The following is a 13,248-nucleotide window of genomic DNA, read 5'->3' as shown; positions in this document are numbered from 1 at the left end:
CATTCAGAAATGCTAGCTTCTTTTTGGTCTATTACTTCAACTGTCCCTCTTTTGTGTGGCTCCTTCCTCCCATGGCGATTTCACTAATGGTTTATTTTGCTGGTCGTGCAGGAGGAGTCATTCCTTGCCATTCCTCCTCTGCCTTCAGGGTTCCGCCTAGTCATCTCAACGTAGCAGTTAGGGCTGGGCGTAGTTTGCGAAGTAGCGCTTCGCGAAGCTACGCAAAGTGCACTTCACACTACGCGAGCTACGCGTAGCACTACGCAAACTGGGTAGTAGCGTGTTCGCACTGTGCAAGATGCTGTTTTCAATGTTTGCACAGGGCAGACAAGCATCCGGCACTGTGCAATCATTGAAAACGGCATCTTGCACAGTGCAAGCTGTAGTTTTCTGCCGCTCGAGGAGATTTTTCCTCGACCGGCAGCTTTTTCAACGCGGACTGGTAATTTCTCATCGCGAGCGGTCGTAAGCATATGCTACCACTCCCAATGAGAAACCAGACCTCACCGCGTTGAGATTCTCGCAGGGAGGTTTATTTTCCAGGCTCGCTATCGGCAACTTGATGTTGCTGATCGCGGGCAAGCAAAAAATGACCACTATGCTACGCTACGCTACGCGTGTTCGCACTGTGCTACGTGCAATTCGCGTAGTGCGAAGTTGCGCAAACTTCGCAAACTACGCGAGCATAGCATAGTGCTTTGCCCAGGCCTAGTCGCAGTTCCTGCGGGATATATATTTATTTTTGGGGTTTACAACATTCTTGCCATCATTTTAGTCACGATCGTCATATATTTTTTTTGTTTGTTATTCACTACTCTCTTGGGATTGCAGGCAGCGGGACAGTCCACTGGTTTTGGTTACAGTGGACCCTTTCAACATCTCATTAACTCTGGCTCCGAACAACAAAGGTATTGTATTCTTTGGGCACTTGGAGCACATTCTCTTATCTCTGGACAGACCAACCTCCACTGGGTGCATTCCCTGCTTTCCCAGTCCCAGCTGCGCCCCTCCCGCAAACTGCTCTAAACTCATTCTTCTATGCATCACAGGGGCCTAGGACGTGACTGAGGAAAAAGCTTGCGGAGACTGCATTTCTAAACCTGTTTTACATGCAAAATATATTTGTTAAGTAAGCACTTTTATGCATCTTTTGTCGCAAACATTTGGCTAACCCATTTAGCTGCCAGCAATCACACTGGAAGTTAATTGGCACTGGCAGCGTGCACCGTTCCTGGTGTAAGGAGTTTGAGGCCAGTGCAGGAGGGGTGAGGGGGCCGCACTCCATTCTCGTACAGCTTAGCTGCCTTCTGAGGGGTGTCTGCAGCCATTCGAGTGATGCCTGTTTTCTGCATCATGTTTATCAAGTTTTGTGAATGGATAAGTAAGTAAGAGAGTGTGCTTTGTACTGCCTCGTAATAGATGCAGCCTTTTGTGAAGTGGAAGGGACGCCTCATTAAACAATATTGTATTTTACGCTATTTGCTTGCATTGTGTATAGCGCTTTCAGGCCTGACGAGGCACTAACTCATGTGCAGTCCTCATGAGTAGTGGCAGAGTCCTGTTATTGTCCCACACTGGTAGTTACAGGAATGAAAAAGTGTGTAGTTTTTGAAAGTGTTACTTACTGCCCTGTGCAAAAGTCCCAGTTCTGTCACCTTAGGAGCAGTATAGATCCTAGAAGGGGTATGTCTAACACATCAACTCTCCTGAGGGATGGTGCCAGCCAGGACTCTATCCCTGAAGTGTTCGGCATTTGAGCCAGGACTCTATCCCTGAAGTGATCGGTGTGTGAGCCTGGACTCTATCCCTGAAGTGATCGGCGTGTGAGCCAGTACTCTATCCCTTAAGTAATCGGCGTGTGAGCCTGGACTCTATCCCTGAAGTGATCGGCGTGTGAGCCTGGACTCTATCCCTGAAGTGATCGACATGTGAGCCAGGACTCTATCCCTGAAGTGATCGGCATTTGAGCCTGGACTCTATCCCTGAAGTGATCGACATGCAAGCTGGACTCTATCCCTGAAGTGATCGGCATGTGAGCCAGGACTCTATCCCTGAAGTGATCGGCATGTGAGCTTGAACTCTATCCCTAAGTGATCGGCATGTGAGCCAGGACTCTATCCCTGAAGTGATCGGCATGTGAGCCATGACTCTATCCCTGAAGTTATCGGCATTTGAGCCTGGACTCTATCCCTGAAGAGATCGGCGTGTGATCCTGGACTCTATCCCTGAAGTGATCGGCATGTGAGCCAGGACTCTATCCCTGAAGTGACTGGCGTGCAAGTCTGGACTCTATCCCTGAAGTGATCGGCATGTGAGCCAGGACTCTATCCCTGAAGTGATCGGCATTTGAGCCTGGACTCTATCCCTGAAGAGATCGGCGTGTGAGCCTGGACTCTATCCCTGAAGTGATCATCATGTGAGCTTGGACTCTATCCCTAAGTGATCGGCATGTGAGCCAGGACTCTATCCCTGAAGTGATCGGCGTGTGAGCCTGGACTCCATCCCTGAAGTGATCGGCGTGTGAGCCAGTACTCTATCCCTGAAGTGATCGGCGTGTGAGCCTGTACTCTATCCCTGAAGTGATCCGCGTGTGAGCCTGGACTCTATCCCTGAAGTGATCGACATGTGAGCCAGGACTCTATCCCTGAAGTGATCGGCATTTGAGCCTGGACTCTATCCCTGAAGTGATCAACGTGCAAGCCTGGACTCTATCCCTGAAGTGATCGGCATGTGAGCCAGGACTCTATCCCTGAAGTGACTGGCGTGCAAGTCTGGACTCTATCCCTGAAGTGATCGGCATGTGAGCCAGGACTCTATCCCTGAAGTGATCGGCATGTGAACTTGGACTCTATCCCTAAGTGATCGGCATGTGAGCCAGGACTCTATCCCTGAAGTGATCGGCATGTGAGCCATGACTCTATCCCTGAAGTTATCGGCATTTGAGCCTGGACTCTATCCCTGAAGTGACTGGCGTGCAAGTCTGGACTCTATCCCTGAAGTGATCGGCATGTGAGCCAGGACTCTATCCCTGAAGTGATCGGCATTTGAGCCTGGACTCTATCCCTGAAGAGATCGGCGTGTGAGCCTGGACTCTATCCCTGAAGTGATCGTCATGTGAGCTTGGACTCTATCCCTAAGTGATCGGCATGTGAGCCAGGACTCTATCCCTGAAGTGATCGGCATGTGAGCCATGACTCTATCCCTGAAGTTATCGGCATTTGAGCCTGGACTCTATCCCTGAAGTGACTGGCGTGCAAGTCTGGACTCTATCCCTGAAGTGATCGGCATGTGAGCCAGGACTCTATCCCTGAAGTGATCGGCATTTGAGCCTGGACTCTATCCCTGAAGAGATCGGCGTGTGAGCCTGGACTCTATCCCTGAAGTGATCGTCATGTGAGCTTGGACTCTATCCCTAAGTGATCGGCATGTGAGCCAGGACTCTATCCCTGAAGTGATCGGCATGTGAGCCATGACTCTATCCCTGAAGTTATCGGCATTTGAGCCTGGACTCTATCCCTGAAGTGTCTGGCGTGCAAGTCTGGACTCTATCCCTGAAGTGATCGGCATGTGAGCCAGGACTCTATCCCTGAAGTGATCGGCATTTGAGCCTGGACTCTATCCCTGAAGAGATCGGCGTGTGAGCCTGGACTCTATCCCTGAAGTGATTGGCAGTTGAGCCTGGACTCTATCCCTGAAGAGATCAGTGTGCAAGTCTGGACTCTATCCCTGAAGTGATCAGCGTGTAAGCCAGGACTCTATCCCTGAAGTGATCGGCATGTGAGCCAGGACTCTATCCCTGAAGAGATCGGCGTGTGAGCCTGGACTCTATCCCTGAAGTGATTGGCAGTTGAGCCTGGACTCTATCCCTGAAGAGATCAGCGTGCAAGTCTGGACTCTATCCCTGAAGTGATCAGCATTTGAGCCTGGACTCTATCCCTGAAGTGATTGGCATGGCCGGGAGCCAGCCAGTGCCCTCCTTCCCTTAGGCGCACGGCGTGCACAGCAACAAAGAGCAGTAGGCACCTCTCCTCCACCACGCTTGATCGCCCCTTCCACAGTAACAGTGCAGATCCTAAAGTGTTAAAACAAACAGCCAGGACGCTTTCGGGCTGCCAAGAGGTACAGTACGGCGGAGATATCAGTGGCAATGTATAAAATGAGAGAGAGCAGGGAGTTTTTGCCAGCTCCGTCACTGACATCTCGTGTGATCTGTGAGCCCGACACCTTTGAATTTGCAGTCATCCAAAATGCTGATTTTCTTTCTTGTATGCCCACAAATGCTTCTCTTTTATAATTATTTTCCTTCTCATGTATGTGTAGTTTCAGAACCCCACCTACTGCCTGTTAATACGATGCAGGAAAGAGAAGCTCCTTCTCCTAATATCAGAAAGGTGGTTGGGTGACCACTGTTTACCGCCAAGTGCTTTTGTGGGGGATCAAAAAGGCCGAGTTTCATTTTCCAAAGTGGAGGCGGTTGTCTGATCTTGTCCAAAGACATCTTCCTCCTCTGTGGATAAAAAATAATCACAGTAGGAGATAAATGCCCTTTGAAGGGTCGGCTGTCTCGGTCTTCTCTCATGCCCCCTGCATGTGGGATTCTTTATATTTCTATAACCTTCTATCAGGCACCCTTTTCTGGTTGATGTGTACAGACATGGAAATTCACTGCAGAGCAGCGTTATTACATCTCCTCTCACTAAAGACCAAGGGATCAAGTGCTGGACAGTCAAAGGGCAACTCTAGATTAAGAAGTACCTATTTTATCTCTAGAGAGGGGCTTTCATCCAGGGAGGGGTACGACTTCAACAAGTGAAAAATAAAAGATCTTATTTTTCTAATCAGAAAATAACACAGGTTGCCTCATCACCATGGTATCCTTTTGCACTTGTGAACTGTACTTGCACTTCAGTGTTGATGCAACATTGGGTCACTCTATCTGCACCTGGCTGTCCAAGGAAGCACCTCCTGCGTTTCTGGTCTGATAGAATATTAAAGGAGTAGACCTACATTCAGGGCTGAAGGCACCACAAGGGGGTAGCACCTGCACTTTAAGTATTGATGCAGAACAGCCAACAGCTCCTGCATATAAAAATCCCAAACTAAGGACTGTATATGGCCTTCAGTAGTGACGGTATAACACCTAACAAAGGTTCAGGTAATGAAGTCAAAAAAGAAAATATTCCAACTTCATGCAAACAATCAAAAGAGAAAAGCAGAAAGAGGAAGCCTGCATATCCATACACAATTCAAAAATACAATTAATTTAATAAATATATTCTTTAAAAGTGGAGAAGAATAGTTGCGCTCAAGACAAAGTGTTGGTAAACAAAAAACAAACAGTTACACAAACCAAACAAGTGGCTAACAAATGGACATTACATGTGCAAAAAGGAACAACAAAGATAAAATAATGTGTCCTTAAGAAATTATGGCCACAAAAAAGCGTCGACGGCGTTTCAACCGCTAGGTTACTGTGCGCTCATCATCAGGACTTGAGATGGACTTGAGCGATACATTGCTTTATATGAAACACAGACCAATCACAAAAGTTGATGGCTGTCACAGTTAATCCAATTTTCAAGAATGGGATTTCCAGAAACCATCCAGAATACCCAAGATTTGCTCATTTCTACGTGTGGCGTATAGTTAACACCCACGTGTATGCCCAGTCAATCGGCCAATTAGAAGTCCATTCGGGAGAGCAAAAACCCGCGTTGTATCCACAACATTCAGTAGTGACGGCACACAAGTAGGGACAGTACCCTCCTTTTAGCATCGATGCCAGATAAAGGGACCACACCTATATTTAATTCTGACATTAAGGGAAGTATGTATGGTCCCAGGACTGATCACACAGAAAGATGTAGTGCTTGCATTTGAGTACCAATGACACATTAAATGACATCCCCTACTTTCAGTACTGAGCGTATTGGGATTGTAGATGGACTTTAGTGTTGATAAAATACAAGTATCATCCCTACGTGTATTCCATCACTAAAGGCTCATTAAGTGCGGCACTTGCTTTATAGTGCTGAGGAATTAATGAACTTAAGTATTTATGGTATCCCCATTTCACTTGTAATGCAGTCATATAATTTGTGCCTCAGCTACGATGATTTCTCAGTAATCTTTCAGACACTCCCCAGACACGATCCTCTCTTGCTCAAAATCAGATGTGCACCACTGCTGTGGTTTGGGCTTTATAATGACCCCTGATCGCTAGGCGTGTCCTTTTGCTTATCTTTACGGCACGGCTGTGTAGTTCCTACGAGCTTACTTGTGAGTGATTCCATTGGTCAGTTCTAACTTAACTGCAGATTGCATCCTGGGATTTGCAGTTCCCATTTTAGGCATCCGAATCCTGGCCTGAAAGTGCTGATGGTTAAAATGTTATGACAGGCCGCCACATAATTCCTCACCACACAATTCCACAACTAACTAATCCAATCCAATCCACATAATTCCAATACACACCACCTACATACACTCCATAACACATAGGTAAACGACATTGCCATTTACAATGCCAACAGCTCTAACACAAACAAATGCGAGACCGATTGAATTTCCAATGCTTTTTTTCTCTTTATAGTGGCTCCCTCTGCTTTATGGGTGCCACACTGCAAGTCCACTATCCACACTGGAGGATTGCTCAGTGAGCAGAAAGCTCACCAAGAACAATATTTTATTATTTGTTCTGCCATGTTCACAGTAGTGTATGGGTTTTCAAAAATAATTAACAGTATAAATTGTTTCTGCAGTTGTTTCAGTGGTGGACATGGTAAAGGAATATCCTGCTAAACTCAAAGCATCTGTGCAAGTGCATCAGGAAGCATATGCCTTCGGTCACATGTCAGCTGAAAGTGGTCTCTTGAATTCTCTGTACAGATGTCTCGTGCTAGGAGAGGCATACACACAGGAAGTGCAGTGACCAAGAGCCAGGAAATTGTGTGTGCCCGGAAATGCCATCACCAAGGCTGGTGAATACATCTCTTCGATGACTTTAAGTGCACAGAGTACTAAAAGCCAACAAAAATGGGGTAAAAAAGGAGCAGTGAAGGCAAAAGGGTTGGAGGTGACTCTGCAAAGAGGGCCTCGTCCAACAACAGATCCAGAAACTACTTAGTGATCCAACATACAGCTGATGACTTTAAAGCAAGCATATCTTTAGGTTTTGCTAGATATAGCAGCTGGTTGTTTGTGTGTCTTACAATTACTGTTCATTAAAATGCAGAGGCCGGAAGGGCCGAGCAACAAGGTCAGAAGTGATGCAACTTCCTGTGATATCATCGCAGTCAAAGGAAGTGCACTATCCCATTCACCACAGCTCATAATTTGGTAAAAAATGTATCCACTGGCCGGGTTGCCTATCTTTATGTGGGATATGACAGCAGAGTAGAATCACAAAATGCCATGAATTATAAGCGCGTCTCACCTGTCCCGATTTTGCGTTTTCACAGACATAGGTGTCGTAGAAGCGGGTAAACTCTGGAGCATTGTCGTTGACATCCAGGACTTTCACTGTGACGGGAGCTGTTCCAATCTGGGTGGGATTGTCTAAAAGAAAGAACAAGCACAAGTGAGACACAAGCAATTTCACCAGAAAAATAATGTGCTGTCTCAGTGCAGAAGAATACAATGAAAAATGGCTTGCACAATCAGACTGCGATCTATCTCTTTTTGTAAATGCTTTACACATTTTAATCTATGACTTTATTTATGTGACGGTAAATAAACAGCACTTAACATTCCGCCCTAGACGCTTGGTGCCTGAGTTTGTTAGTTGCTCTGGAGAATAGATTTTTGAAGGTGATAGTTACTTCAAAAAGAAATTGATTGCATTTTACGCAACTGAAACATGGTTTCTTGAAACATCTTTTTCTGAGGCTTTGTTCTTTCAATAACAATTTTATCTGAATTATAATTCAAGGACGGTTTGTTTATGGGAACAGGAGATTGCAATGCAGTGAGGATGACGTGGCTGTCCCTGACCTCATGGACGGCTGAGGTTAGATGGAATATAACTATGAAAAAAGATCACTAAATATTGCCAGGCATTCTAGTTTTAAGAAATCACCTTGCTTCCATATCTAAGAAATGTAAAAAAATATTGTGTGGCCATCACATGCCACAAGACATGGTATATATACTACCTTTTAGCCGGTAGCGCCAAGGCACCAAAATTGTGATCTTGACTTCTTTACCTGATCATAATTAAATGAATCTGTGCAAAGTACTGTATTACTATGAGCTCAGATGCCTTTTCCTAAACTTCTTGGACAGTTTAGAACCTATTGGTTAGGCCTGGGAGTTGAACTCCGTTCTGTTCGTAGAGTTGGCAGAGTTTTTCACACTCCCTGGAACACGGAGTGTTCCGAAAAATTAGTTTTTCCTTGCTTGCCAACATCAAGTTGGCGAGAGCAAGCAAGGAAAATCCACCTTCCAACAAGATTTCTCAAGCTGGGCGGTCGCGGATGGTCATGGCCGCTCGCGTAGAGAAACTTTCTGTTCGCGCAGTGAAAGCTGCCGCTTGGGTAGAAAATCTACTTGAGCGGCAAGAAAAGAAGCAATGCCCTCTTGCGCTGTTCATGGTGCCATTTGTGATGATTTTACAGCACAGGACAAACTCCCGGCTTTGTAAATCAAAGCGAAAGGCATAGCGTGGCAGAGTTTTCTGGTCACTTCACGGAGTTCCACTTAGCAGAACCCCGCAAACTATGCCAAGGCGTACAATTGATATCAAATGGTACGTAAGTATTATGTTAAAAGACTAGGGGCCAGAATAATCAAGTCTTTGTGCTGATGCAATATCACAAAAAAGTGACACTAACCAGGCGCAATCGCTTGAAGTGGGATTACTTATCAGCCCAAATCCTGATTTGCGCTCAAAAGTCACCCTAAAGAACCCCAAAGTGGTGCTTTGCCCTACTTTGCACTACTATGAGCCAAGGGGGCTTCTCATGGGTGGTAGATGGGTGTTCCCATTCAACTACGTATGGTTTTTATGCAGAGCCCTATATGCTAAATAAGGTAGACAGGGTTTGGCAAAAAATATGTACACATCCTCGAGGAGAAGAGTTTTCTTTTTTGCAAACTTTTCCAACTTTATATGTGAGCTGTAATGTTTAGCACATATGCAAACATGGAAAAGATTTAAACTATGTCTATGCATTAAATTCTCGTAGGAACAAGCAGCTGGGTTCTAACGGACTGCACCACCAAGACTAGTCACAGGATTAGTACCCTTATATTGCCCACCTCAAATGATCTGCTGCTGCCAGTAGATTATAGATAATATAGCATTTTGTTTGTGGATGAGAGGCAACATACATTAAAGCAAGTTACAAATGTATAATCAGATAGACTAAGTGAGTCTTGTGTTGATATTCTTCTTTTATTTTCCGATGTATTGTGATATGCACAGAGATAGAATCAGCCAATGCATTTCGCCCAGTGAATGTGCTTCTTCAGGGCTGTAATTGCATAAAAAATTGTGTATACATCAGTATTTTAAATAGAGGGATCATAAAGAAATACCACAGAAACATTACCCAAAAAGTTACAAAGAAACCGAAAGAGACGAAGAAGAGAGAGTGGAGAGAAAAGAGGGGACACAGTGATGAATGTGACTACAGAGGTGATCGGGAAAGAGGTGTGAGCAAATGACTTGGAGCGTGAGGGAAACGCACGAACGTGATAGCGATACGCTGGGATATACTTGTGCACCTATTAAAAAGCAGTGAAACAGAGACGGAAGAAAAAGGTGCAGAAATGAGAAAAATAGATCTCTGTCAAGGGTGTTCACTAGTACCAGGGGTGTTCATGGGTATCCCAATGAGTGCAGTGACCCAAATTGTATCTGTTGGTCCAGGTATACAACCCATGTCGCATGCAAATAAGGTAAGCATAGTTTGGCTTACCAAAGGATTGTTGAGAACACAAATATCTCATCAAGGTTTGTTCCAGAGATGCCCAGTTGAAAGGCGGTCTAAAAGATGTATAATGTAACCAGTCAGAAATGTGAAGGCGAGAAGTAGTCGGACATTTGTACTTGGCAGAAAAAGGCCTGAAACACAATAGACTGTGTAAAAAAGACATGTGAGCGCAAATGTGAATGTGCGTTCTCAAGAGAACGAACATTTGCATTTGCGCTCACATGTCTTTTTTACACATACAGCCTGATTCATGAAGCGAAATAGCGCCCGCAATGGCTGCGAAAACGCAATTGCGGGTGCAAAACACGGAATCGGCATTCAAGTACGAAATAGCGAAATCGCTAAAAAATAATAGCGAGCGGAATAGCGATTACGCTGTAAAAGTCGCAGACTCCGGGAAGTCGAGCATTAGCGATAATGAAATAGCGACCAACCACGGAATCTGCGAATTGAATAGCGAAACGCAATATTGTCTCAATCGGCATTCATGAAAGAAATACATTAGCGAAAAAGCGCTAAATCGCACATTTGCGCGGCGCAATTTAAGGACAACTCAAAGCAGGTGGTAACCATAAAAGCCATGATTAACCAAAATTTGAAAAACTGTTAGCCAATCACCAACAGGTCCAGGCCTGACCAATCACACATAAGGACATTCAGCAGCAGCAATAGGCGTTCCACAATGCCTGGGATGTACATGGTGGTGAGGCGGCGAAGGCTACAGCGAGCAGCACGGAGGAGACGCATGAGGCAGGCAAGGATTTACCGGCAGCGGGTCACCTTGCTGGGGCAAACCAGAGAACAGATTTATGCTAAATACAGGCTGAATGGGGAAATGATCACCTGGCTGATACAAGAACTTGACCCCATCATGCAGCACCCAACAAGGCGAAACAATTCTGTGCCCACACATGTGCAGGTATTGTGCAGCCTGCACCTCCTGGCATCCGGCAGTTTCCAGGGCATAGTAGCCGCTGCTGGGGGGATATCCCAGCCCACCATGTCACGCTGCCTTCACACTTTTGTTGACGCCATGCTCACCCAGCTCCACCGGCACATCACATTTCCCACGAGCCAACAGGATTTGGACCTCACAAAACTACAATTTTATAATGTTGCCCATTTTCCCCATGTCCTTGGCTGCATAGACTGTACCCACGTCGCCATCTGCCCACCAGCTGGCACGGAGTATATGTACCGCAACAGGAAGTCGTACCACTCCCTCAACATACAGATGGTCTGCAATGCCAAGACCATCATCACTGACATTGTGGCCCAGTACCCAGGGAGTACCCATGACTCCTTCATCTTCAGGCACAGCGGACTCCACACACGACTGATCAGGGGAGAGTTTGGGGAAGGACACCTACTTGGTAAGTACACTTTGTCGACAATGTCACATTGCTATGAAGTAACTGCGCTGCACAGGCAATCAACATCTGCTCCTCTCATACAGGTGACAGTGGCTACGCCCTACGGGAATACCTCCTGACCCCTTACCTCAACCCTGCCACACCTCAGCAACGCCGCTACAATGTTGCGCACATCCGGACAAGGAACTGTATTGAAAGGACATTTGGCCTGCTCAAGAGCAGGTTCCGTATACTGCACAAGACAGGTGGGGCCATGTATTACAGTCCTGCAGCGTGCTGCCGCATTGTGGCTGTCTGTGCAATGCTTCATAACATTGCAACCAAGCGCCGGATACCAGTTGACATCTCAGGCAGTGAATCTGAGGGGGACGACCGGCCACCAGCACATGCGCACCATGCACGCGGGGAGAACCCAGCTGAAGGCCACAGACGTCGCAACCACATCACAGCTAACAATTTCTAGCCCACCCCCTTCCCCCACCCCACATATCACAATTGCATGCAAACTGTAATGATTACACAAGGCGTATGTGTGCACCAAAATAAATGTATTTGTTATAATCACAAAAAAAGTAATGGGTCTTGGAAACAACTATTTACAAAATGCAGTATTCATGCATACTGCATGAGACGGTCCATGGCAGGCTTAAGTTCAGCCTGCGCCTGTGTCCCTGACACAATGTCATTGGCGCCTCCGGCGCACTATTTGCAGGCGCCTGGGAGGCTCTTCCTCCTCCTGGGCAGCTGGAGCAGGCGTAGCCCTTGTGCTGCGCCTAGGTGGGGGGGCCTGCGTGGCAGAGTGGCTGCTGACACTGGAGGCACCCTCACTAGCATCATCACCCCCCACAATTGCCGGTAGCACAGGTGCGTGCAGTGCGGTGACGGCGGTGGTCAAATGCTCCAGCACCCGGGTAATATCTTCGCAGCACTGGACCAGTTGGTGCTGCTGGGCCAAGGAGCGCCGCGCAAGCAGGGTGGTGGCATTTGCCGAGACATAATTGGAGCGGCTGTAGGTGGACAGCCGGCTCAGCAACTGGTGGTGGCGCCTGCTTGCAACACTGCGGTGCTTCACCAGCGCTGCAGTGTTGTCTTCCATAGCCGCCGTCATGCGGTCCATGGCCGCCGTCATGCGGTCCATCCTCTCCCCGACTCCAGCCACATTGCGGCCTATCTTATGAAGCTGGAGCTGGATTGCTCCTTGCTGCTGGGACTGCCGCTGGTGTATGCGGAGCATGCGCCGCTCCACGCTCATGCAGGCATGGAGATGCCCATTGCCCCGCCTGCTGTTGGGCCGCTGTGTAGCGGATGTGGCTGGCCCAGATCTCATTGGCCGTGCTGCAGGTGTTGTTGCAGCTGGTGTTGCAGGTGCCGCAGCCACTGGAGGCACATTGGTGGGGTGCCTGGCTCTGGCAGACGGTGGGCCTGCAGGTGTTGAAGCAGCAGAGGCGGGGGGCCTGGCCTTGGCAGACGGTGGGCCTGCAGGTGTTGAAGCAGCAGAGGTGGGGGGCCTGGCCTTGGCAGACGGTGGGCCTGCAGGTGTTGAAGCAGCAGAGGCGGGGGCCTGGCCTTGGCAGACGGTGGGCCTGCAGGTGTTGAAGCAGCAGAGGCGGGGGGCCTGGCCTTGGCAGACGGTGGGCCTGCAGGTGTTGAAGCAGCAGAGGCGGGGGGCCTGGCTGCTGGTGTTGGCGCTGCTGCAGGGGCTGGTGGCTGTGTATCAGGTAGGGATTCCTCCTCCTGGGCCTCCTCATCGATCAGCAGCCTCTCACTGTCACTGCTGTCTCCCGCACCTGTGAGGGTAAGTGGATACTCATTAGGTGCATGTGACTGTCAGACGTGCAGATGTTACATGCATGCTGGGTGTCATTCCCTGGGTGGCTGTGTATTTGCGCACTTTGGAACCTTTCTGGCCGCATTGTGGTACTACTACATTGTGGACATAC

The 13,248-nt window shown here is 47.7% G+C and overlaps 1 protein-coding gene across 2 annotated transcripts in view; it reads right to left on the bottom strand.

Annotated features, from left to right (window-relative positions):
* The window catches only part of CDH20 (cadherin 20), a 1,157,650-nt gene that overhangs the window by 31,374 nt on the left and 1,113,028 nt on the right, over positions 1-13,248 (bottom strand). For both annotated transcript variants that reach the window (XM_078685760.1, XM_078685761.1), the window contains one exon: positions 7,436-7,557. In XM_078685760.1, the coding sequence (XP_078541886.1) occupies positions 7,436-7,557 (122 nt within the window). The remainder of the gene's footprint in view (positions 1-7,435; positions 7,558-13,248) is intronic.

Source organism: Lissotriton helveticus, chromosome 4_1 (genome assembly GCF_964261635.1).
Source record: "Lissotriton helveticus chromosome 4_1, aLisHel1.1, whole genome shotgun sequence".
NCBI classification, from domain to species: Eukaryota; Metazoa; Chordata; class Amphibia; order Caudata; family Salamandridae; genus Lissotriton; species Lissotriton helveticus.
Note: the sequence above shows the minus strand (reverse complement) of the source record. Positions and strands in the feature narration are given on the sequence as shown.